Source organism: Onychostruthus taczanowskii, unplaced genomic scaffold (assembly GCF_017590055.1).
Source record: "Onychostruthus taczanowskii isolate IOZ18803 unplaced genomic scaffold, ASM1759005v1 scaffold230, whole genome shotgun sequence".
NCBI lineage: Eukaryota > Metazoa > Chordata > Aves > Passeriformes > Passeridae > Onychostruthus > Onychostruthus taczanowskii.
The window spans coordinates 178,514-206,235 of NW_024499574.1; the positions used below are offsets into that span (position 1 = coordinate 178,514).

The window sequence follows — 27,722 nt, forward strand, 5'->3', positions numbered from 1 at the left end:
TAATTTTTATTTGACTTTTGACCACAACAAAAATACTTGCCTCTGAGATGCAAATCAGTTTTAAAGTGCAAACTTAGGACCATGCAGTACAGTCACAATGAAGATGCTGACTCCCCTGACCCTGAATTGAGAGCTGAAGTTCGGCTCATGGACGCCTTTACTGCTTCCTCTCCACAGGCAGAATTTTACTGTCCTATTTTAATCCAGGCAGGTCAACTATGTGATCTGTGAAGCTGTATCACACAGTACTTTCTAAACTCTTTTTATCTCTACAAACTTTCAGGACTGAGCACTGAATTTTAAAAATGTTCATTTGTACAGGCATCACTCAGTTACTTCATATTTGCAGAGAGAATTTATATTTTCCCCCCTTTTCTATCTCAGTTTCTCTACCAGTTACACAAGGAATTACACAGTAATTTTAAATACAATTTTAAAATCAGTAATTCACAGAATTTCAGAGATTTAAGAATTTGTATTATAATCTTATATCAATTATTTAGCCTTTGAACTTCCCATACACACTGTATTTCCCTCCTATTAAGAAAAGGGATTCTTTAACAAGCTTTCCTCTTTTTACTAGATCTCATACTGTTCTCCTTTCCTTTCCTCTAGGTCTTTCCTTGCTTCCCTTTGATTCCATCTCTCCCTCCTCTCCTCTTTCAGTGGCTTTCAGAAATGCCAGAGATGAACATTCATCACAAAGCAGTACAGTTCACTGAGCACATGTAGCTGCAAGGATATTCTTGGAACAAACAAGGGGACTGTTTACAGTACCTCTGCCCTTCTCTAACTCTGCTCCATAGCTCTCATCTTATCTCCTGCTCTCATCGCCCTCCCTTCTATCATCTATTCTCTCTTCTACCATTTTCTTGGCACCTCTTTTCCCCTGCCTACCTTTACCCTACCCTGACTCTAGTGCTTTCTCCCTCCTCTCTCCACTGAATGTGAACTGCCTCTTCTTGTTAATGCAAAGCATTCTCTCCATGTCTGTTATTTGAGGCAAGTTTTTCAGAGGTGAGACAGAAACTCTTGATTTCAGTCCATTGGGTGCTGTCTTCTTGAACAGTATCAGCATGCAGAGATTGTTTCACAAAGCAAACATAGTGTAAGAAGAAAAACATGAGAATCAAATACATGCAAAGTATAAACAAGGAGCTTATTCCTGGAGCAAAAAAAAAAAATCTATTCTTTGAGGCAGTCACTTCTGAGATAGTTAGTAGTAATGCTCACTAATGATCCTTCATAAGAGGGTTTGCCTCTCCCACCAGAAACAATACTAATAACTTCTTAAATCCCAAGAGATAGTGATCAACCATCAAACAGAAAGATATGTGCTCAATGCTCATCTGGACTAAGATATAAGCATACTGGAGAGCACACTTTTCTTTTTTTTAACCTCTACAGAAAGCTCTTTAAAGTTGATGTGAAACATCTGTTCTTACCTTCTAATGAGGTGACTACATGAAAGAAGAAGACCATCCAGAGCCAACCCATTCCCGACACTCTTCTTGCACTGATGCCAGCATTAGAATCCATGAAGATTCTCTGCAAATACCACCATCTTCAACAAGCACACACCACTCCCTTGAAATGGTCTGAGATTTCTTGGAGTGTTTTAGTATCTTCCCAAATTAAAGCACAGAGGTCTTTGCAGAGAAATACTGTTTAAGAAAAAACAAAAGGTAGAAACAGAAATCAGGTCACTCTAACACAAAACTGAAAGTTTTTATACACCCATTCCATCATTTACTACTTCCAAGCTATGGGTAAAAAAGGAGTGGCACAGACCCAGTATTTTCCATATACCCACCCCTCAAGACTTCAGTCAGTCACAGGTGTTTTTTTGAGACACATATTTTGAGACTTTCATGGCATCAGGGACAGTGTAGTTCCCAAATCAACATTAATCTCTACCACAGTATAGGCTGTACTATTACGGAAGTCCTGATCCTTTCTGCATCTTTGGCAACGTTTCTTGGAAGGTGTCCATTCCATTTCCCCTGTATGCTTTTCAAATTCTATCTCTTGTAGTCTACACTTTGCCTTTTAAGGACTCTGCAGGGCAGTAGCCATGACAGGAGTTTTTGCCAACACAAATCTGCACAGTTGACACACTTGTAACTGCGTCTCAGATGCAAGCATTTGTCCCTTTAAGCATTTGACTGCACAGCACTACTAAGTTGGACAGTATTTTTCCCATTGATATGTTGTACGTGAGGAAGCAAACACTGTGATATTTAAGGTCAAATAGGGAGCCTGCATTATAGCCAGAAAAATCACACAAGTCCAAGTTTATTACCTTAAGTGGGAAAAAATCCAAACACAACTCTACCACCACCATTAAGAACCTGACATAAAAGCTTATTTTACAGTAAGGGAGCAGCATGTAGCCTAATCCAGCCCTGCATTAGATCAATACAGCATAAAAATTTTGCTAAGCAAGGTAATTCTACCTCCATCTGTCCAATTCTCAGCCCAGCAGAGAAATATCACAGTAATATGTAGGTTGCATGCAAAAAGCCAGTATATTTTTTTTTTTCTTCAGGTGCTCTTTGAGCAGAGCATTGAAAATGCTCCAATGTCTTCAGTGAGACAGTGAAGCGTAGCTAAGGAGAAAGAAAAATGTCTCAGGCAATATACAGAAATGGTTCAATAACTTGGCTGAAAGAGGGGAGGAGGGGGGAAGAGTTGTAATTAAAAGGGGCAGACTCAGTGCAATTATCTGAAAACCTTGCAGTAGGGGATTTGAGCAAGTTGGGCATAGCAGAGGAAAAAGCAGCCTGGGGAGTATGTGAAAAGGCAGCGGAGCGCAATTAGATTTGCTGTACTGGAGAGGGAGAGAAATTTGGGCAGGATGAAACAGTTCTCTATTCTGCTGCTCCCAGTGAGAACCTAGAGCAACCAAGACAGATGAACCAAAGGCACTCTGGGCATCACTAAAATGTAAGAAAACTAAAGGAATCTCAGCAAAAGGCAAAAGTTTTGATTCATGACTTCTGAGGAAAGAGAAAAATAAAATCATTAAATATTACTGAGAAAAAAATTAGGATTAAATGTGAGGATGGATACAGGTACTGCTTATTACTTTATCAAGCATCTACACAACACAACACATCATTTACAGAAACAACTATCCAAGCGCACAACAGCAGTCTCCTGGAACAGGAGTAGAGACTGCTGCCTGAGCCACCAAAACTAAGACTGGGCACACCAAAATCAAGCCTGCAAGACACCTTTACATGGAGATATAAATACTCACTATTTCCACTGGTAGTCAACTATAATATTATAATATCTGTAAGTTTTATTAGACCAGTGAAATCCTAAGAGATGGGGACTTTTAAGCATTCATAATGAAGGCAGACAAATGCAGAAACAGAGGTCAAACAAACTGAAGAATACTTTCATTTCAGTCAATGGGACCTCATTTATCTGCAGAAGGCTTGAAAACATCTCACAATTCAGATATGCTCCTGTCACACAATTTCAGAGTCACAAAGCAGAAAACAGAACCCAAATACACTTTGGCTGCTGGATCTCATGCCAAAGCATTGAAATTACCACAAAACAGATATAACTAAAAAATCCCTTGTACACAAAACCAGACACAAAACAATTTCTGGCTCCAAGGAGACCAATTGTTCTGCTGCTGCCCTCCTCACCTGCACATCACTCTTACAACATCTGTTTGCCTTATCCTCATTTCCCCTGTATCCCACCAAAGTTACACTGCTCTTCAAGAGGAATCATGCAGCCGTTGTCTGGATTAGACTGGCAGTTACTTTCCTTAAAATAAACTGTGGCTAAATGAAAAAGCTGGTTGTGATTTAGCAGATAAAAAAGGTAATTTTTTTTTTTTTTTAGGCTTTGGGTTTTTTTAAATTTTTATTCTGCCTCTTCCACACCTCAATGAAAAATGCTTACTCCACAATGAAGGATAGAGAGAACATTATGGAAGCATTTAAGGGAGAGTAGGAGGGAAGCACTAGCCTCTGTGAATTAAAGAGTACCAAGCCCCTAAATTGCTAACCACTGCCCTGCCCTTCCCCCTAGCACTTGATGTGTACAGAATCTGACTACACCCAAAGACGCTCATCTTTCATTCTTCAGTTCTCCTACTACTTCTACCCTACACCAAACTACGTAAACAGAAACCTCAAACCATCCCAACTTTCAAACCACCCTCTTCTCTTGTCCACACAAGCACCTTTCCATGGCCGCCTCAGCTAGTTACTTGTTCCAAAACTGCTTTCAGCAAGATTACTTCTCTTTGCTATGGAATCCACTATTCCCCACACTCCGTCAAACCCAACTGGAAAGCAATACATCTCCTGTGCACAGGATCCTTCGATAAACTTCCTTAAATACCCCTCCTCTCCCTCTGTCTCTCCAAGTACATGAACTTGCCACTCAGGTACCAGCTGTCAATCCTCTTATGATAACCTATTTTTAGGTATATATTTCCTTAGCTAGTGGAATGATCTCTATTTCCTTGGAAGTCCCGAAAATTTTAAACCACCTGAGAAGTAACACTTCCTGGGGATCAAAATGTCTTTTAATGATTCAACACTATAAAATTTTGAAGATGCCAAGCAGTCAGAAAAGACCACTCACATATTACTTTTGCTGTAAATCTAAGCTCCAAGATACGGGAGACAGAAGTTTCTGGGTTGTCTCCTTACATTATTCACCAAAGCTATCATGACTGTTTACTTTGGCACCATCACTGTGGTACCTAGATTACCAAAATTTATGTTTGAGATCCCAGTTAAAGAGATAAATACAATCACCACCACTATTTTCAAGAATCCTGGTTTCTTAGCTGTTCAGTGAGCAATGGAGTAGAGCTCTTTGGGAAGCTTGTCAAGGTGAGTTTTAAACATCACCAAGGATGGAAATTCCTCACCTTTGTTGGGCTCCTGTAGCTGTGTTGAAGTGGGTTGGTTTTATATATATATATTTTTTTTTTTTTTTTTTTTTACTGGCGATTTTTTTTCTTCCTTATATGTAGTCAGAATCTCCTTTGCTGTCTTCTGTTTGCTATCTCAACAGAAGAAAGTCAGCTCTTGCCAAGCACCTCAAAGCTTCTTCTACCCAAGACTGAAAACACAAGCCATTTCAGCTGGAAAGCCTTGAATGTGAAACAGCATGCCTGGCTTGACTGGCACTGTTTAAATCCTATTTATTCTCACCAGACAGGGCCAGTGCTGTAATTTCTCAGTTTTTCTGAACTCAATCTTGAAGTGAGAACACTTCAGTACCATCTCCAGGCAAATGATGCTCAGTGCTACAGTGGAGATAGTGATAGTGCTCCCACATGTGCTAAAACAACTGACAGTAGTACAGTTCTGTGCTTGTCAGGCTTCTGTCACAAAGAGGCCTGCTGAGCACCCAAGCTGTGGCAAAGCATTTCATGCAGCCAGTAGCTTTGCAGCAGCTTCTTTATGCAAATAAAGGATTCCCTCAAAGTTCAAGCACTGTCAGTGATGACACCTGAAGAGCCATAGGGCACCAGTGCTGCTAAAAAGGTCAGCATTAATCAAGAATTCCCTTCCATCAGCGCATGTGGGGTTTTTTTAGAAAGGAAGCAGGTTTGCTCCAAGGTTTGTGCAGTCACTTATTTTAGAGCACCCCAATGGTATATGTCTGGAGTCTTGATGAAGGTGGTCATGCACGTGACAAACCTAAGAGGGGTCTCCTTGGAATGGACTGCTTTTTTATTCTTCTGGGGTTTGCATGGCACTCTGAGACTGATCAAAAACAGTGACAGCTAGATAAATGTGTTAATTAAGTGCTGGCCACAGGTTCTTCTTGACCTAAGCTTTGAACAAAACCTCTCCTTTTCTCAGCCTTTTGACTCCAACCATAAAACTTTGGACAGATCTTCACTGAAGCACGTTTTATTACCCAGAAAATATATAGTCACAGATCAGAAAGTAAAGTACAGTGACCCTATTCCCCTCTGACAGATACCACCTGCAGAACCTGACATCAAATAGCATTAACTACTCATCAGAACCATGCATGTGTCTGGCTTCCACAGGAGGAATTCAGGTACGCATTTCGGATTAAGAAAAAAGCTGGGATTGTTCAGGTACTGCACAAGCTTTCTGGAGAAAAGATGAGGGCCTGAATATAGCTGTTTCTTTGAGTTCTACATTTCAACACATAAGAAAATGCAGAAGCAAATGAATGTTCACCTAAGCCAAGTTTTCTCCGTGTCCCCAGTGCCAGGAAGAGGTGCTATGCACAGATAGCTTGCAAGCCTGACCTCCGTGTGACCCACTTCCCTCCTCTTCCTCCGGTATCCACAAATGTAAAACAGAGATTACTAGAGAATATCCCCCAGCTGATTCACTTTAGTATCTCCTTAGGAATTCATCCAATCCCTGTTTTGAACTTCTAACAGATTTGGAAAGATGTCTACCCTTGTGCAACAAAGTATTTTTACGTATTTTATATTGTTCTGCTAATAGAAGCTGAAATCGTAACAGTGCCAATTTTTTTATGCTTTCAATTCTTCTTATCTGTTCCAAGAACTTTTCCAAATCATCTTGTTTCCTCCCACTGGAACAATGCTTCTTCCTTGTTCATTGTTAATTGACTCCTCTAGGCCTATTTCACAGTAGAAATCATTATATGGGTCTAACTTCCCTCTGCCACACTCGATTCCACAAATTTTCCCTGTATTTGTCATACTTCTTCCTCACACAAAGGATCTAGATGCAAAATAAATGCACCTCAAGAACTCTCCAGGGTAGAGAAAATGCTGTACCTTTGCAAATACAGTCTTTCCTCCTCCTGCACATTTTGCACTGTGACTCATATCAGCTTAATATTATCTCTCAGCAAGAACCATTAAAAAGATAAATGAGCACAACATCTGGGAGAGTCAATAAACTACTATTCCAATTAATTTGTGCTGCACACTGATTCATCACATTTAGGCAGAGTACAAAAAGTAGAATTAATACCTCTCATTCATGATAAACAGGGAATCATGATAGTGTTACACATCAAGCAAAAGGCCTCCCCCCCCCCCCCTTTGTGCCCCCAGTTCTGTCCTGCTATAATTGCTCCTTTGCCACTGAGATGCCCTTGCAGCAGTGGTCACACATCTCACTGGGATAAATCTCACAATGCTGTTGTGAAAAGCTGTCACTCAGTGCCTGTCCAGCACTCTGAGCATGACATAATACTGCCTACCTTCTTTCTTAGACAATAATTACAATAACTGCTATTCATAGAAATTTTTCTACGCCCCAAACAGGAAGTGAATGGGGGGGGGGAGCAACACATAATTTATCGCTCAGGGTTTTAATATAATGAAGTTAATGTGTTTTCTTCAAAAATTCTATTACTATTTATGGGCATATAAAGCACCACAGAAAAATGATTGGTTAAATAAATAAATCATTTTGATAGCTGCTGTATATTCTTTTATCCTCTGTTACTAATTGAGATTATTTTTAATGACACCAAACTACTCTGAAAATATCTGAGAGGAGAGCAGAATTTATTGAGAAAACCCTTGTGGATTTTTTACAGTCTGTTCAGTTGATTCATTTAATTTTGAGAGAAACACTCTAGATAAAATGTATAACTAAGTTTAAAGGAATACTTCCTCAAGAGCATACTTCATAGCTGGCTTGATCATGAGCTTCCTACAGATTATCCAGATAGAGTTGTGTCTGTGTCTCTTGGGATCCCTTAAGTATACAATGACACTCCAAAAGCTGATTCTGAATGTTCTCCAAAGAAAGGCATTTATTTCCTTGTTTACCATGGAAACACCAGGCGTCTTGAAGCTGATCTTCCATGCTCTGATTATACATTTCCTAGTGGGATCCAAATTAAGAACTTCCATAGCTCTTAAAGGGAAGAAAGAGACGCTTATTTTCATGAATTTTTATTAAACCCTTGAGGGTCTAATAGGGTGCCTAACTTAGAAGCATGATCACTCAAATGACCTCTACAGTCAGTGGACTGAGCTGAATCATGCTCACCAGGGTAACTAGGATCTGCACTAATTAAAAAGGGAGCTATGGACAGCTCCCCCCCATGACTCCCCAGGGGCAGCCCGAAGGTATCTGGGGAGATTATGAGCCTCTGTGCCATCTCCCAACCCACACAGGAGGCCAAGTTAGCATCTCTTTAGATAACTACAGTGCTTTCCCTTAAATCTCTCTGCCATGACACATACTTGGTTAGAGTAGCTTTACAGCTTAGCTTGTAAATCTAGTCTTTCTTCCTAACTAAAATTCATTCACAGCTGCCCTGTGTTTCTGGAGACTTTCTCAATGCCTCCACATCATGTTTTGCTATGCCTAACAAAGATGGACACTGATCTCTTGAAACTACAGCAATTAAAAAAAATATTCTAATTAAAGATACAGACACTTTCTTCCATCTATTATGTACTTGAATTACATACATATTAAACACAATTAAGTTCCTGAAAATAATTTTTTCCCTCAAAAGATTTTATTTCACTGACAATTTTTATAGTGATTTGTGTAGTTTTTAAAGAAACATTGGCAATTATAGTCAAGTTTCTAACATTAACACTGGGAAGCAAAAGCCCAGCTCTAGAATATTGACAACATTATAGAATGAAAAATTTGAAGAAATTAATTGTTATTTATGTTTTCCATTACTTGCCTGATAGGCACTCCTCTAAAATACAACAGGAATTGGAGTAATACAGAAATTACTCCCTTTGAATTTTCATACTGTAAATAAAGGAGACTGCGCAAACAGGGAGAAATGAATTAACAGCTGTCCATCACATTTATCTTCTTTGATGGAAAGAGAAGATGACAACTGTACCCACTGGGTACGGTTTCACTGTCCTGTTATTGATTTTACTCTAATTTCTGAGGATACTTCTCTCAGTACAACTGTGCACAGATACCTGCACTTTTATCTATGTAGAAATAAACATGATGTTATCAATTTCAAGTATAATTTATCTTCGACAATTTTACTTTCTTCTCTACAAAAGGAAGACACAAGGCTTCAGCGAGGAAAAAAATATGCAATTCACAACTCTAGGGCACAGCTGCAAACCTTTGTCAAGCACTATGTAAAATGTTGTATTTCCAAAATTCTAAGCACAGAATTTTAAGTTTAGAATACTAGACTCTGAAGACATAGACTAGACAACTGAAGTATCCCTGAAGATCACACATTATTCACTTCTAGGTGAAAGTAATCTATGGTACTAAAAAGTCTTAGAAAATTGACATTTCCTTCTCTGATGCAACTTAATTTTAAGCAAACACCCCAAAATTCACTGCAATTTTATAACAGAAGATATCTGGAAAGAAGGAAGAAGATGCACCCTATTTCGGCATTTAAAAGGGGAAGGGAAATAACACATTTTCACAAATGGTTATTAAACAAAGAATGTTTTACTGTCCTGGTTTTGTTGGGATAGAGTTAAATTTCTTCTTAGGAGCTGGCACAGAGCTGTGTTTTGGATTGAGAATACTCTTAATAACACAGATGTTTTAGTTGTTGCTAAGTAAAGCTTACTCTAAATCAAGAACTTTTCAATTTCCCATGCTCTGCCAGTGAGGAGATGGACAAGAAACTGGGAGGGAGCATGGCCGGGAACAGCTGACCCCAACAGGCAGACGATATTCCACACTATGGAACATCATGCTCAGTACATAAACAGAGGGGAGGTGGCCAGGATCTGTTGATCACGGGTCAGGGATGTGCTGGGCATCCATCAGTGGGTGGTGAGCGACTGTACCATGAATCACTTGTGTTTTTTGGGGTTTATGTCTCTCTTCCCATTTCCTTTCCTTTCCATCATCATCATCATCATCATCATCATCATCATCATCATCATCACCATTATTACTCTTATTATTTTACTCCAATTATTAAACTGTTCTAACTGTTGTTATCTCAACCCGTCTTTTACCTTTATCCATTTCTCCTCCCCATCCCACTGGGATGGGAGGGGTGGGAGGGTAGGGGCTAAGTGAGCAGCTGTGTGCTGCTTAGCTGCCAGCTGGGGTTAAACCATGACAGTGACGTAAAGAGAATGTCCCTAAAATCATGTTCTCATCTACTCAGCAATGCTGATCATGCTTTTTTTTTCAAGTGAAATTAAAGTTATTGTATACCAAGTTCTGTTTGCTGATGGGTGAAAAGTGGTACAGAAGACAAGCACAGTGTTTGCAATGGCCAGACAAGCAATGCCACAAATCAGAAAAATAACCATGACATTTGCTGACCAAGTCTGCAAATGCAAATGCAAATCTGCACAGACAACCCAAACACAGAAGTGCCCAACAGCCTTAAAGGCACTCTCAGGACACTGGAAAAGAAATCAAGGGCCTGAATGGTTGAGCAGGAGCAAAAGTGAGAGTGGCTTGCAACACTAAGATATTAATAAGTCTAAGAAAAGAGATGTTTTATACTAATGCTGCTTCCCATTGTAATTTACGAATGTAGCCTTACATGGCATGTCTAGAAATATATGAACCAAGATCCATGCACAAACACTCAAAAGATACAATGGAGAGGAAAAAAAGAACAAGCTGAAAATACTTTTCTTAAATAGTTCATTGTGGACCAGTTTGAAAAAATCCTTTAGTAAGGATTAATATTTTCTTCAGCTGCAGTAAAGAATTTCATTTTTTGCAAAAATATGCTTACTGTCTTCATCTCTAATTTTACTTTTGATTTCATGAGGGTTTTACAGTGAGAATATTTAGCATAAGCAGAAAATGCATGTTATTCATATTCACAGTATCCAAGGTTATGTTGTCTATTTGGATATAGTGGCAGCACTGACAGCCAGTCAAAAGATAATGCTCCACTTCTATGGGAATTCCCATCATTTTGAAATTACCTTTCATTCCATGAGAGAAACTGTCATTTCAAAACAGATTTCAGAAAGGACTAATAATATTAAAGCATCTTAATTTAAGTGCAGCTCTTTTTATTAACCTCCTGTCTGGCTTCAATGAGGCAGCTTGGGTTTTCAGAGAATGTGCTTCATAATTTAAGGGTTAATTAAAACTACTTTTTTCCATTTTAATCAGTTTCACAGCCTTGGGCTGTCATAGAGCTTGGTTCACAAATTGTTGGCTTCATGCATTTGCAGATAGAGGTTACTTTTAAACTATTCAATTACCAGGATTATTTATCATCACTTTTTATTCCTGTTAAGAGAAGCAAGAATGTTTCTTTGTAAAACAACAAGGCAGAAAAGCACTGAAGCACGATGACTTTACTGACTTTATCACTGCTTTGACCTTGCTGTCCAAACCTACTCTCCTACCTTCACTCCATGCAGATGATTACCAGGTACCTCCCCTCCAGTTATTACCCCACAGAATTACAAATAGCAGTTTTTGAGTTCATAAGGTTGCCCCAACAGAGCACTGTAACATAACATACTCCCCAAATGGTAGTGAGAATAAAAAAATATATTCAGTCAAACTGACTCCCTGATGTTTTGCTGACTGCACCAACAGGCTATACAATATACAAGCTTTAGCTCCAGCACGTAAATGAGAGCGTTTGATGTGGAAATATATGCACAAAACTAGGAAGCTATGAGGGAGGGAGAAAATGGCTCAGAGAAGAGCTCTACCACACAGCCTTCATTCTTTTATGACCACTGTTTGCCTAGATGGGAATTCTGTCTGTTCTACCATTATTTTGAGTCTCACATTTATGTTAGGTAATAAAGCATCATAAAACAACCCTGCGCTGCACTGGTCATACTCTGAGAAGTGCATACCAACACTTACAACAGTCTGTCTACAGCCATTTTTTGCAGGAGGTGTTACTCCACTGCGCAGTAACAGGCAATTGGGGAGCTACCTTGGCAGCATCCTCTTGAGAACACAGAGAAAAGGACTATGAGACCTAGAACTTCTTCTGAACAGACTTTGAGAAAATAGATGGTTTCTTCAGTTTTGCTGTCTTCAGTTACAGTCTTGAAATCCATAATATTCATTCAGACTTAGTTGTCTTTCCTCTTACTTCCTTGGTCTCACTGTTAAAATGACTGAACTGAGCAACAAGAACAGACACTACAGAAGTTCTACTGGACTTCAGAAAAATCTCACTTGGTCTTTCACACTAAGTTTCTTTTAACTTTTGTCAACATCTAGATGTTTATTTGGAGAACAACACTAATGATTCATGTTGATTCAAGGCTCCAACCAGGTTTTCACTCTGATTTTGGGAATCAGGTTGCCCAAAACTGAATCTCATCTATGAGACAATCAAGAGGGAATTGAAGCAGAAACAGTAGCTTGAAGAAAAGAAGTCAAATGAAGGCTGCAAAGAAGAGGTGATCTGAATGGCAATGACTGATTGACACAATTACCTGAGTTCAGTGAAGCATCAGAAGGAGCCCATGTGCAGCAAGAGTGGGTTAGAGAGCTCCACCAAAAATTTCAACTTGCCACTGGCAGAGCCTGAAGAGCAGCCAATTTTGCTCTCAGGTCCTTCCCTCCTCCTCCATCCTGCATTTCCAGTTCGATGTTTCCACCCTCAGGAAATGGGAACATTATGTGCCACTAATACTTCAGCAGAACAGAAATAGTCTTAAGAGGAAAAGGGAAGGCCAAGCAGGTTACGGTAGAAAGATATTTCAGGCTCATAGCATCGCTTTCTAATGCATGTTTGTATTATTTTTCGTGCCAGAGATGAAAGCAACAACACATAATTCTCAGAGTTCATCCTGCCTCCTCAGTGTCTCAAAGGCTTATTTATATTTCAGTGTGGATGCTGGGGCTCACTGCTCTTATTACATCCACGTCCAACCTCAAAACCAAAGGATTACATTTAAAATGAAGTGAGTACAATGAACCACTTCCTTTCCTTGGATATCAACCAGTCTTGGTCCTAACAGAGTGGATGGAAGGTACATTTTCTGTCAGGAATGTAGTCCCTCCCCCAGCTGGTGGTAAGACTATAATAATAGAAATGAAATAAGGAGGATGGGCACCTTTATTTAGACAATATCTGGCCTACAGTCCCTTGTCAACTGCAGGATTTTTGCCAGCATATTTCTTTAAGCCTCCCTAGTCATATTTTTAAATGTCATCAGCAATAAGGCTTCCATGACTTTCTACCATCTATGTGGGTCTTTGCTGGAAGAAACCACACCTTAATACTGAACCCAAACCCATCTACTTTGGGCAATTTGAGCCAGCCCTTTTTCCTTTGGCCAGCACATTGCCTAGGATCCTGTCAATAGTCTTTTAGCTACTCTAGCTACTCCAGAGCAAACCCTTTTCACTCATCAGTAAGCTAGTGCTTTTTAATAGCGTTTTAAAAATTCCCCATAGTCACCTAATCACTTCTGTTGCTCTTCACTGAGCTCCCAGTTCATCAGCGCTCTGGCAGAGAAGTTCATGCAGTCAAACACAAATAGTCTCTGTGCATTTGCATTAGTGCCATCAAGTCAGGGACTGTCCAATTTCAACATCACAGGTTCAGAGGTGTAAAAGAAAAACAGGAGAAAATGCCAGGCTGATATGCTATGATCTGGATGGAAGAGGGGAAGGCTAAGCCTTTAAAAAATAATCTAAAAACTAATTTTAAAATAACTTTCTAAGGACTTAAGGCAATTTCCCCCTTCCCACTCTGATTTCCATATACAAAACTCTTTTCAACACTGATCTGGTACAGTGGCCTGGTACAATTATCAGCCAGGAGAAGCACTGAATGTACAAGTCAATGGACCCTATTCTGATCCTGTCAATTAGGACTGTCCAGTAGGTGTTAATTTATCAGAGTAAGATCTGTTTTAGCTTAATTCTTTTAAAGAATTTAACATTTTTGTTTTTACTCTATTTCTAAAGACTGATTTGCTTTCTTCACACTCTGTCATCATGCACACTTTTTGGGGGGTAATGCATTAGACACAATCAGAAGAATCTATTTAGGAGACAATTTCTTAAGCTATTCTTATCAGGTAACAAGGATCTAGTCACTAATTTGATTTCACAGAATAACAGAACGATTTGGGTTGGAGGGGACCTTAAAGACCATTCAATTCTGACCCCTGCCATGGGCAGGAACACCTTCCACTAGACCAGGTTGCTCCAAGCCCCATCCAGCCTGGCCTTTAACACTTCCAGGGATGGGGCACCCACAGCTCTGCTAGACAACCTGTTCCAATGCCTCACCACTCTCTGAGTAAAGAATTCCTTCCTCTACACCAACCCTTCAAGTCTGAAGTCTTTCCCAGGTATTGTATTGCTTACAGGTCCTTGCCAAAAGTCCCTCTCCAGCTCTCTTACATCCCCTTTACGTACTGGAAGGCCACAATAATGTCACTCCAGAGTCTTCCCCAGTCTGAACAATCCCAGCTCTTTCAGCTTGTCTTCAGGAGAGGTGCTTCACGCCTCTTCCTGGACTTTTCTGGCCCTCCCTTCATGGCCCTCAATCTTCTGCCTGAGGATGTCCTCAGCTCTTTCAAGAACCTCCAGCTCTCTGAGACCATCCAGAGCCACTTCTAATTCAAGAGTGGTAAAATTAACCATGAGAAACACACAACCGTCAACACCATTCTTAAGAGTCTGAGTTAAGAGGACTTCTGACTGAAACAAGGAGCACAAGTCATGCATCATTCGCATTACGTTATTTCACCAAATGTCTTTCTGGTGCTCAGCCTGGGGCCCCAAGCAAAAGGGTAGTTACAGTAAGGCTCAAAATGAAGACTAATTACTCTTCAGCATCTGACTCCACATACATGTCCCAGCAGAACAAGGCACGTGCAAACTAAGATTCCCTCTGTCAAAGCCTCTACCTATCCCCTAGATTTTACCAGACTGCTGATTTACACTCAAGTCACCAGAATTTGCTCTCACATCACATGAGAACATTTTTATGTACTTCTAACATGGTTAGATACTGGAAGAGGAGAAGACCACTAAGATCCTCTCTGTACTAGCAACAAAACAACCATTCCTCAACAGCGCTATTCCATTCCTGATACCACGGTGGATGGCAGTGCTAACTGCTGATAGGGTAGCCCCTTCATGGACAACACATGCACCAAACGGGATTACTGAACTCACTGAAAAGCGAAAATGTCAGTACATATTTGCATCCCTATTGCTGCTGGCACCAGCTGAAAGCCCACTGACATTAGAAAGGGAAGGGACCATCTGGGAGACAACTGCAGGCATGCATCCCAATCCAGCTGTGCTTCCAGCAGCTTCTTCCTGGCTCAAACCCAAGAAGGAGTAATTTCAAACATCTTCTGGTAAAGAAAGCATTCCGGATTCTGCGTACTGGAATGAAATTGATCCTAGCTGTGAGTGAAACATTACATTTGGAAATCCAACAGTCTTACAAACAGCCCAGTTTGAATTTCCAAATTGAAGTTATTCAAAACCTGCCCAGAAGAATCTGCAATATTGTCCCTCTTGTGACATCCCACTCTCTTCTTAGAGAATAGTTAAGAAGATAAGAGAGTTCTGCCAAGGAACCAGGCTTCCATTTGCAGACATCCCCAGGATCTGAGAGAAGCTGTGGTAAGCCTGATGCTAAAGGCTTTCACACAGGCGTCTGTATCCTACACACTGCCTCTGAAGTGGTCAGCTGGGCCAAACAGATTCATATCATGTGAGTGTTTTGCAGTAAGTGGGAGAGAGATCAGGTCATTCAGGGAGCTTTGAAAGCTTTACAGTAACTTGGAGAAACATCAGTATGCTAAAACAGAAATATCTTACAAAGAGTCAGTAGTTCTCAGTCTTTAGCTTCTAGGGTTTAATTACATGATTTAGACACATTGGATATTTTCCAGAGACATGGCACAGAGCAAAAAACTGTACTTGGAAACTGCAGAATCAGCAGAGGAATCATTTACTTGGCAAGCTTAAGGAGACAGAGAAAAAAAAAAAAGCCTGTCTGAAAATGAAGTCATGTATGTTTCAATGTGCAGGTCTGGGCTGGCGAGAATTCCCATCCCAAGGTGAATCAAGAGCTTAAGGATTCAGCTTTCATATGTAAGACTGTAGTTTTCAGTCTGGAGAGGCTGTGTTCTTATGGTACCCAGCATCTTCTCTGCTCTTTGCCCGGAGCTGTGTGCACACTCGGGCATGCGCACATGAGTGTACACACCGGCATGGGGGTGTGCATGTGAAATGTTTGAACAAAAATCTTCTTGACAAGCAGGCCTGAGTAGCAGAATGCACAGGGGCTTCTGGAGGCATGGAAAACTGAAACCAGTGACTAGAAGAGCTTTTGTCAGAAGTGGTCTCAAGAACAATCTTCATGTAGCACCTCTGGGACAGAAGCATCAGCTTTCTCCATGGTGACTTTTTAAGAGGCAAGACAGCACCTTCAGTATAAAATAAGGTGCCAGGATCTTCAAAAAGTACACATATTTTAACTGCATTTCTTAAAACACAACATAAATTAACAGTATACTTCCAATAAAATTCTGTTTCTGGTGGCAGAGGAGTATTTATTGAAAGCTCAACAGACTGCCTCTGAAAAGGAAGTACTAGTGTAGTTTTTTGTTAAGTTTAAAACTCCTTGTATAAATCAAGAGTGAGAAGAGTGACAACATGAAATGGCTTTTTCTTACTCAGAGTTGCTGCTCACATGTTTGACTGCTGTGGCTGACATGAGCAATTAAGGAGCTTTTATCCTTTTGGGGGTCTGTTTACCCTCATGCTCATGTCAAAGCAGCAGTGGTGCTGCTCACGTCAAAGCAGCACTGGAGAAAAAGTGCTAGCTTGCTGTTGTACAACATCTACAGAATTATTTACAAAATACACCTGTGTTACAATTGTGTACACCCCTGAAGCTCATGACACTTCATAGTTGCCAAAGAACAAACATGGAGAGAAAAGTGATATCCAGCCCAAAATTTATCAGGTAGAAGCTAAAGTATAAGGTGATAATGAGTTGGAAAACTGCTGAATGCGTGCAGTCAGTAGTTGGAAGAAATACCTTACCTGTGTTTCTGAAACTCGCTAACAAAATCAAAATCAACAGCAAGATATAACAGTAATATAATACTAAATCAGGTTTAACAAAAAAACAACAGCAAACAAGACTAAATAATGACAGTATTATAGGAGCTCATCAGTTTCCCCTAAACCTTTAATCAACTTTTCACAGAAATAAAGCTTTTTGAAAAAAATCATCACATGTTTATGACCAAAACCAGGCAATCTGGAATATTCTTAATAAATACTTTTTAATGACAGCACCCTTTTTAGAAGACACTGCCCTCTTGTTTGGCGGCTAAATGACATTACAAAGCTCTAGCTTGACCACCAATTTGTACTTCTTCCACCTTCTATTGTTTATGTGTGCAGTAAACATATGCAATATGGCCACAAAAATGAAAAATAAAAATATATTGTGCAACCTTAAGTGTGCTCCAAAAGCACTCTGCACTAATCTGCAGTGACTTCAGGTTAACCCTCTGTACAGAGATTGCTGATGGATAATGAAATACAAAGAAACTAAGGTTTTAGCGGAGCAAATCTGGAGGCAGGAGCATTCCTGAACCAGAGGAAAAACATGCATAAATCTTCTGACAGTCCAGGGAAGGAAAGCTGGCCAAAAAACAAAACTGTCTTAATTGGAGGCACACGAGATAACGGGGCTGGGGGGGGGGATACACTCATCTCTTACATGATTCTCTGCATATGGCACATGCAATATCAGAGGGGAGAAGGGGAAGCCATCTGCACCTGGGCACAAAGAGGGATCCACACAGTGAATCCGTACAGGCATAAGGAAGACAATTCCCAATGGGCTAAGGGATCAGCTCCCTTGTCAGACACATCTGCTGGCAGCCTATGGGAGCATGCTGGAGAATAAGCAGCTGCCTCCTTGGAGCCACCAGCTGCCTTCCCCCCAAAAAGGATTTACACTGTGCCATTGGTCAGCCTCCAAGCAAAATACAGGAGGCAAAGACAGTAGCAGCCTTGGGCAAAAGAAAAAAGAATTAGACATCTCCTCCCCAACCCCCTCCAAAAAGTCTCAACAACCTAAGCTGTTCATGCCACAGATAACAGCTTGGAAGAGCCGAGAACTTCAGGACAATGCAAGAAAACATGGCTTTCTCTGGCGTTTCAGTGATTAAATTAGAAAGAGATACAATCCTACTTCATACAGTATCCAGTGTAGCAAAGTGATGCTTTTTCCAAAAATCAAAACACATGGCCATGCAAACAATTCTGAGCAGCTCAGTGCAAGTGCAAGAATGTCAAATAGGAGAACTCAGAAGACAAGAAAAAAATGTTCAGTCGCTAGAGGGGCATGCAAGTCAAGGAATTAAAAACTGCACATGAGTAATTTGGCTAAGAGAGCATACAGGCAAAAGGCAGTAAAGGAAAGAATGCAATTATGTGCAGTTATCTGAAGCTTGCCAATACATTAGCAAAGTAAACTGAAGTAGTGCAAAGTGTTGAATTTAGAGAATGAACTTCTAGAGAAAAACAGTATTTTTTTCTGCAATGAGATGGGGTGAGAAGGATTATTAGATTGTGGACTATCTTTTCCTTTCATTCTCCCAAAGGAACATCAGCATTGGGATGATTTCAGACTGGAAATACCTAAAATGAAAAATGAAGAAATACCTAAAAAGTAGCCAAAAAATCTTGTATTAACGGCTTAGGGCAGGTGGATCAGCTGTGACTAAACATGAAGTGCACACACATCCAGTTCCATGCTTTGAATTAGAACCTATATAACAATGAAAAAGGAAGCCTCCTCCTCCATTGCAGCTGAGGCTACAGATTTGTCTCTGTAACAGACATGCCGGATGGCAGCTAACTCTCCTTGACTTTGTTGTTTCCATTTGCCCCTTCACTCTACTTCACCACGAATCTGCATGACCTGGTATCACTGCTAATGAAGGATGCCCCTTGGGAGATCTGCTTCCCCATCTTCACTCTCTGATTTCTGGAACCTGTAGGAAAGGCAGGTGATGATCACTCTCCTTCCCAGCCAAATGAGGGTGGTAATAGCGAGAGAAACTTCAGAGTAAGTGAAATCATCTCAGTGGATACCACAAAAGGCAAAATTAAAATTACCCATCACAACAGCCCCTCCCACATTCACAGATTTATTTAGCTTGAGTAGTAGTAACTTGCATCATCTCCTTGAAAAATAGCCTAACACGGCTTTTCTCTGCCACAAGCACTCATACAGCCATCTGTCCCCCACAAGAGCGCTGAGCAACCCTACCCACAGACAAGGCCACACAGCCTCCCTTGTGTCGTTCCACGAGGATCGTGAACCTACACCAGCATCCATCAAGCCCCACTTCAGAGACTTCAAAGGCAGCATTTCCCTACGGCTCTCCAAGGGGGCTAGAGAGAGAGGGGGGAAACACCGCTCGGGGAGCAGACCAAACGCACACGGCCGTGTGGAAGGGCTCTGGGGGTGATGGCAGTCTCCGAGAGCGAAGAGGCCGGGACCCGATTCCCCACATCAGTGCCCACGGCGGGCACCTGACAGCAGACGTGCGCTCGGGGGATGGTCCCGGGAACGCCGCCTTTAAACAGCACACACCGGGAAAGGAGGAAAAAGAACATCACCTGAGGAGTTTTAACCCCTTTCCAAGTAGTCCTCGTTTGTTCTGCGCCCCCTCCCCCGGATGGCAGAGACCCGCGGGTACCCGCGACCACGTCCCGCTCGCTCCGAGCGCTCCGGCCGGACTCACAATGCCCGTCCTCGCCCGCCCGCAACGGTACCTTGTGCAGGACTCCAGCAACACTCCCTCCACTTCCCAGCATTACTCGAGCAGTGTTCGCAGGAGCCCTTCCCGCTAGAGCCGCGCCGCCCGGCCTCCCGGCATCAGAAAAGTTGGACAAAGACCATTTTCACCGCGCGAGTTGCACCATCCCGGCGGGCCAGCGCCAGCTCCCTCTCGCTCCGCGCCCAACGCCGCTTTGTCCCCCGGCCCCGGGCACAGCCTCTGGCCTCGCTCGACGTCTTTCAACAAGTCGGCTGCTTGTGAGCAGTCCCGACCCTTACGCTCCCCTTCCAGGCCCTTCACTGGGAATGTGCTCTCCCCGCCCAGGTTCCCCCTCCTGCAGGAGTCTCCCTTTCTCTCGCTTCCCAGGATCTGCCTTGTTCCTTTCTCCGGGCTCCACTCTCTCGCTCGCTTTCTCTCCCCCCTCCCTCCCTCCCTTCTCGCCGTGCCCCTCCTCCATTCTCTCTCCGCCCCCCCGACCTGCTTTCCTTCGCAGAAGCCCAGCGACGGCAAATGGGGGTGGGGGCGCTGCGAGATCCCGCACTCCAAGGCGGCTGCAGCCACTCCTGTCACTTCCACGGCCATCGCCATCCTGTGTGCCCCACGCCCCGCCGGCTCCCCCGGCCTCCGGCAGCCTCCCCTCGGAGCCGCTCCGCTGGGCGGGTCGCTGGGCGGCACCGGCTTCCCTCCGCTGCCGAAGCCCTCCCGCTTCCCCCAGCCAGCCTCTTCTAGAGGGGGATTTTCCAAAAGGGTCTTCCCTCACCTCCTGCTCTCCGGGGATCCCGAGCGTGGCCGCAGCTGTGCCTGCCCCAGCCTCTGGGCGAGCCCCTGCCCCAGCCCCTACCCCTGCCAGGTTCAGGTCAGGAAGGACAGTCTGGCTGCACAAGACTGATCCTTGGTCAGTCTGTCTTGACATTGTTGAAATCTGTGTTACTGTGTGCCATCTCCTGTTGGTCTGTATAACCCAGCCTCAAGTTCGTGCATCTGCGCTTACTTGTACTCCACCTCCAATGCTTCCTCTCTACTCAGCCCTTGAGAGGCTCCTCTGGAGTGCAGTGTCCAGTTCTGGGCTCCTCATTAAAGACAGACATGGAGCTCCAGGAGCAGGTCCAGTGGGGGGCTACAAAGATTATTAACAGGCTGGAGCACCTTTCTCATGAGGAGAGGCTGAGCGAGCTGGGCCTGTTTAGCCTTTAGAAGAGATGCCTGAGAGGGGGCTCATCAATGTCTATAAGTATCTGCAGGGAGGTGTTGAGGGGGGATCCAGGCTCTTCTTAGTGGTGCCAGGCACTGGGACACGGGGCAATGGGCAGAAACTGATACACATGAAGTTCCACCTGAGTATGAGGAAGAACTTCTTCACTGTGCAGGTGACTGAGCATTGGGATGGATTTCCCAGAGAGGTTATGGAGTCTCCCTCACTGGAGATATTCCAGAAACATCTGGACACAATCCTGTGCCGTGTGCTCTGGGATGATCCTGTTTGAGCAGGGAGGTTGGAGCAGGTTGGAGCAGATGATCCCTCCCGTGATCCCTTCCAACCTGACCCATGCTGTGATTCTGTGAAATGTCACAGAGGCAAGGCACTTCCTTCACTCTAGGTACTGACAAATCTCAATCATGTGGGTGAATCAAACAGGGTTTCTCAGATATTCCAAAAGAGAACCTCACCTTCCAGTGTGGAAACAAAGGACTGAAAGCACCTTTCTTGAAGAATCTTTCTGGATGTCTCCTGTTTCCTGCTAGTGCAAGAACAAGAGTCTACCTACTCATTCTGCAAATGTCACTGGGCTGCATAGAGAGAAATGCCAGCGCATGAGGCACACAGCATTACCCTCCACTCATTCCTACCATTCGGTGAGTTACACAGCCGAGTGGCACAAAATGAGGGAGGGTGCAGTGAGCTAAACACAGCATGCATTAGGACTGGATGGAAAAGATATCAAAACTCAGTGCCTTACAATTCATAAATGCTTCTGTTCCCAAAGTAACTCTCTTTGGTTTGAAGTATCAGCTTCACAACACACACAATAGAAAGTGACTGCGATTCTCTTCCACGTAAGACACTGTACACGTACAAAAGGAAAAAGCACATTCAGTAAAGTTCTGCTTAAAAGAAGCACCATCAGTAGACAGTGACACATCTCAGTGTTCAAAAAGCTAGGGCTGGTTTCCACAGAGCACAGCGTTTTCTAGCAGTTCTGTGTATATGCAGAGTAACACAAATACCTACTTCTTCCCAGACAGCATAGTTTCTTTCTTAATCCTCTCTGTGGGGGTTTCTAGACACCAATTACAACAGACCTCTTTCCTTCCAACTTCCCTCCCTCTCCCTCCCCCCATGTGATTCTAAAAGAAATTTACTTCAGGAGAAATTGCAGGTATTCAGCTCCTTCTGGAATCTGGTCCTTACTAGCTGGGTAGTAAATTTTTGCACATATGTTTTCCTTTCTTCCTCATTTTACTACTATGAGGAGCATCTGGCCCCTAGAAAGGAGCAGTGGGACTGTACCATTGCACCGGGGTCGGGAAAGAGGTTAACTAGCTGCTTTGTTCAATAGCTGCAGAAACACTTCCTCCCCTTTATGGTAACGGAATATTCCCCCCAAAACCTCCTCCTCCTCCTTCTTTTGGAATGAAAGCCAAGCATGAGCGAACTGCTACGCTGAATGGGGAAGCCTGAGAAAAGTTCCTGTGCATGCGTGCACGTGCAACATCCAAACCCTCTTTAAAACTTCACCTGAAGTGAAAGGATGGCTGACAATCAATCTTTTATGAGGGATTAATTTTTACGTCAGCATTTAAATGTTTTTTTTCTCCAGTGTTGCAGCATTTTGCAATGCTGCAGAATGTGTATGTTTAAAAAAAAATTTCCAGTTTCTGAAATCTTTCCTCTGCTAGGCAAATTAACACACCCTACCAGAAAACCTCAGCCCTCTCAATATATAAACAACCACAGCCGACATGACAGAAACAGAGAATAAAAAGCTCTCAATCCCAACTACCATGCATAGATCGGATTCTCAGGAGAATCTTAAATGTGACAAAACCAGCATATCCTATGCAGCAGTGTGGCTAGCATGATAGAGAGCTGTGATCTCCAAAGAGGGCTGCATGCACCCCAAAGGGATATGCAAGGCAGCCCATTGGTGTGCAGGAGGAAAGTAATAGAATTTCAGTAGTACATAACTTATAAATAAGTAAATATATGTATAACGGGGGTGTATGCTAAAGCCTTTTACCAAGAGGGATACATGATCAAGAAAGTTTGGAGACAGTGATAAAGGCAATCATTACACAGACAGACATTCATTTTATAGACACGATTCCACACAATAGTGAGTTTCAAATGTCCAGACACACAAACAGATCTCGTAATATTTAAAGTTGCAGTTATTAAAACAATGGTCAGAGCAGTAAATCATAATTCATTTATCAAATACTCTCCTCACTGTGTGAAACGTGTTAGGTCTTGAAGAGAAAAGAATTGGAATGTGCAGGGCAGACCACACAAACCAAAGAGAAGAAAACCACCCATGAGAGAATAGCTGAGGAGGATAAAAGGGAGGGGTGAGGCTAAGACAAGGGGAATAGAGTTTCAAAGAAAAAGGAGAGAAGAAGGAGGGTAAGAGTAAGAGAGGTGGGAGACAGAGGTAGAGAAAGCAAGATACACAGAGAGCAACTATAAAAGACAGACAAGGAAAGAAAGGGATGTGAAGAAGAAAGGGAGGAGCTGGGAACAGCAAATAGAATAGCAGGCAAAGCAAAGAATAAGAAGGGTACTATTTATACATGAGAGGACATGTTTGACAAGCAGTTTTGAAGCAGAACTATTTAGTGGATAAAATCTTCAAGAAGATTTTTTCAAGGGCAGATTTATCACTGCAACTGTCTGAAATAGCACATTTTCCTTCACAGATTTCTGAAAAATAATCATACAGATCAGTAAACTAAAACCTTATAGTTTCCTTTTGGATACCCTATATCCAAAGCCTTGTTGTTTTGTTTGTTGCTGTGTTTGGTGAAGTACAAAGGTATTTTCTCCCTAAGAAAGCCTGGCACAGAAAGAGGAGAAGCTTACAGAAAATTCATGAGAGATAACTGAAGATAATTTGGGGAAGCACAGAAGTGCAAAGGACTGAGGGGCAGCTCAAGATGGAATGTGAAAAACTAGATCTTTCACTTTTACAGTCTCCACACTGGTTTTTGGCAACCACCAGTACACAGTCATGGTTTTTAATCTTTTTTAATCTTTATCACAAATAATGAGATTTTTTTACCAGCAAGAAGGCTTCTCAGTCTCAGTGCTCCCTTGAAACAAGCAGTATTCTTCTGCTTACAGACCAGGCTTATTCTGTGTTTTGTTCCTTCTTTGCCATCATTCATTTCTGCATAGGGCTTTGCTTATGAGCTTTAATGGAAGTAAATGCCAGAGAGGAGAAAAACCACAATCTGCATTAGCTGACTATTCACCCACCTGTAATTTTAATTATTATTTTCATTAAGTATGTGTATCAGTTGTTATGAAAATTATCTTCCTTGACTATTATATCAACAAATCTTTATAGTGTAACAGTGCATTAATTTTGTTAACATAGATTATTTCACATTGTACACTGTATTGTCACAAAGTTGTGAAATTTTACTGCAGTTAGTATTGTTCCTGCTTAAGTAAAAGAAACTAAAGGGTAACCTAGTCCTGGATATATGGACTTTGACAACCAAGATAACAGCAGCATCTTAGACCACATCTTGCCAGCATCTTCTGGCATCAGAGCAAGTAATTATAGCAAGACTGAATACAGGGATGTCTGGATCAACAGATAAGCAGTAAGAATTCTGCAAAAATGCAGGTGCTTTGCAGAGATTTACTGTTATTAATAATCAGAAGTGTGGGTGTAAGTGATTAGTCAAATCATGTATTACCTGAATATTTGAAGTGTATAAGAATTGTGTGTAAAACCACATTCAGGTTGCCCCAATTTGGCTGGGACACCTCATGCACGTGAATTAACATTTGCCCATTGTAATTCTATGCTTTGCATCCTAACTTCTCTCCTCAGTTGGCACGGGCCAGTTGCAAATTATCATGACAGTCTCAAAGGGGAAGAAACAGCTAGACTTGTGCCAGTTCACCAGAGCTACAGTCTAAATGTCTATCTATCCATTTTCCAGCATCCTACTTATGCAACCTGAGTGTTCTAACACACTCATCACACAGACTGAGTGCCAGTGTTCATCATGTGTTCATCATACTAACAGCCAGAGGGAAAAACAGTCATTTTTGCTGTGGACCAGGATTTGGGGAGCTTCAAAAAGAGAAGTGGCTGCCTGGGAATCCATGACTGGTTTTATGCTAAGCCTTGTTCCTTGCTGGGACTGGATACTATTTAGTCAATTTTGTGCAGACCTGCAATCCAGCTGTGTAAGTTCAATACCGTTACTAGGTTTTACCTGAATGCCCAGACCTTGTAAATTAATTTTTGCTTACAGGAACATGAGACACTACAGGGTTTCTGAAGCTGCCAAAGGGAGAAAAAGTAAAATTCATGAGCTCTGGAGCCATGACTGAGGAACAGAAATGTGCAGTTAAAGAGATGTATATTTATTTTGTATATATTGTTACTGAAGTCCTATGAATTCCCTAGAAATTATGAATGCATAGGTATATCTTTTATAAAGGGATTGAAGTTGTGAACTTGTACGTCTTTCAATATCCTCTGTATTCTATAATGCACCTGAGACCAGCCCTGTCTATCTGCTGATCCGTGTTGATCCAAGCTTCGCTCACTTCCTCTGGATGTGTGCTGCAACCACAGTTCTTGACCAAGCATGAAATTTCTAATTTCTCCTTGTGAAAACCAGAAACTCCAAACTCCTTTTGGAATACCACAGACAAAATCCCGCTGTATTTTTTTTTCAGTATTGTCTGTTTGACTTGGAAGGAAGAGGGGCTCAGGTAAACTGCAATTATCCTATTGTTCTGTTGCTTCCATAAGAGTGTTTGGAAATATTCCATACTTTAAGGAGATCTGTGCTAGATTTGGGTGACTGTTGCTCATCTGAAGAATGACTCCAGAAAGCTGCAGAAGATTCCAAAAAGCTCTGTTTTCAGTTGCATGCTTATGCTCTAGTGGAAAAAATGGACCAACAGTTACGTAGAGGGAAAGGGAAGTTGCACTTCCTAAGTGCCCTGGGATTTCAGCAAAATCGCCCTGCTAAAAAGATCACATAACATACAACTTACTCTTGGAAGCCCAGTAGAAAAATAAGGACATTAAGTTACTGGCATTGAAAGGCAGAGAGGTGAAGGCGTCACACCCTCGGGAAGCTGAAAGGAATGGAGCTGAGCTTCTGTGAGAGAACGTTAAGGTACCCACAGGAGTTTTCTTTCTGGCTGCCAAAGAGGGTGACTGGTGCCACCCTATGTCCATACCCATCAGTAAAGGTCTGTGAGCCTGCCCAAACTTGCAGCAAGGGGTTACATAAATGACTGCCTTTCTCATTTAGCTCTTGGCTGAAAAATGAGTAGGAAAGGAGAACTACAAATTTAGTTGGGAATAAAATTATTTATTTTCTTTCAGAGAGAAAAAGAACGTGGGAAGTGTTAAAGAAATTTTGTTTAGCATGAAGCTCCACTTAATGTAATTATTTCAGGAGTTTTTTGGAGAAGGGAATGAATGGCTGGATACATCTCCTGGCAGAAAAAGTGTTTCATGAACAGAACCGGTCTGTATCCTGGCAGCTCCTGGGTTTCAGACTGAGCCAGTTTCTTCCCCAAGCAATGCTTAATTATTTGTAAGACATGGAAACATCTCAACAGAAAAATTAATTTCTCATTCAATCTCCCATGAACAGACTGGCATATTCAGGAATCCAGAGGTGGCAACATATTTCTAGAAAACAGTTTAAAAGCACTGTAGTGCAAAATGGGAATTTACTTCTAAGGCTGTAGTCCCACAGCTATTTCAACCCCACAAGAATATGAACCTCTACAGAGACAGATAACATTACACTTTTTTTTTTTTTCCTCTGCCCTTTCCTCATCACCTTCCCAGTGCTATCAGCAAAGATTTGTGCAGTGATCTGGATCAAGGACCTGATCTGTCTGAAAACTAATTCATCAAAAATTAAACGCACAAATTTGGTGTACATGTAGGAGACTTAATGGAATTGAATAAAATGCTACAGCTAGAAGATGGATGGGAAGGCAAAGGGTGGGCAGGTTGGGGAGGGACAGTCAAGAGAGTTGATGTTTGTTTTAAGTGGCCATATGCCAATCCCCAGAGTATGAGGCCTTTGAAACTGAGTATCCCATAACAGGGATGTGTTTTCAGTACCCCTTGCTGTTGCAGTCTGTGTATGAAACTGTTCTTTTCCCACCAAAAATAAAGCTGCAAAAAAGAAGGAAAGAAAATCGCTAAGAAACTATGCAAGAAAAGAAAGCTAAACCTGAAAATGCCTCCAGAAATTGTTGAAATGCTCTTGTTGAGTAAATCTGGAAAACACTGAGGGTGTGCAGGTGTGAAGTCACACAGGTTTAGCCACAGGGTAACATGCCAAGAGTAAACCCCCTATGCATTAGGCAGCACAGCTGCAGAAGGTGAGTAAGCACCTTGAAGGTAACAAAAGCAATGAACAACTGCTTATCTTCATCATGCTGGGAGTAATCTTTTACAATCACATCAGCTCTCTTGCTTATCACCCTGAATCACAGAATTATAGAATCAAAGAATTATAGAATCACAGGATGTCTTGACTTGGAAGGGACCCATAAGGATCACTGGGTCCAACCCCGTGCTCCTCACAGCACTGCCTAAATCTGACCCATATGACTGAAGTGCTCCTTGAACTCCAACAAGCTTAGGGCTGAGACCGCTTCCCTGGGGAGCATGTTCCAGTGACCAGCAGTGCTCTTAGTGAAGGAATTCTTCCTAATGTCCAATGTAAACTTCCCCTAACGCAGCTTCATGTAATTCCAGTGGAATGAAAAGACAATAATAAA

At 42.0% G+C, this 27,722-nt stretch overlaps 1 protein-coding gene across 2 annotated transcripts in view; it reads right to left on the minus strand.

The window, feature by feature from the left end:
- LOC121336410 (ephrin type-B receptor 5-like) overlaps positions 1-20,333 on the minus strand; it is a 64,002-nt gene extending 43,669 nt beyond the window's left edge. The window contains exons 1-2 of one of the 2 annotated variants that reach the window (XM_041405538.1): positions 20,198-20,333; positions 1,446-1,664 (exon numbers count right to left, since the gene is read on the minus strand). In XM_041405538.1, coding sequence (XP_041261472.1) covers positions 1,446-1,539 — 94 coding nt within the window. In that variant the 5' untranslated portion in view covers positions 1,540-1,664; positions 20,198-20,333. Of the gene's footprint in view, positions 1-1,445; positions 1,665-19,715; positions 20,093-20,197 lie in introns of those variants that run through there. The other variant, XM_041405537.1, reaches the window with a different exon arrangement.
- Between the last annotated feature and the right edge of the window lie 7,389 nt (positions 20,334-27,722).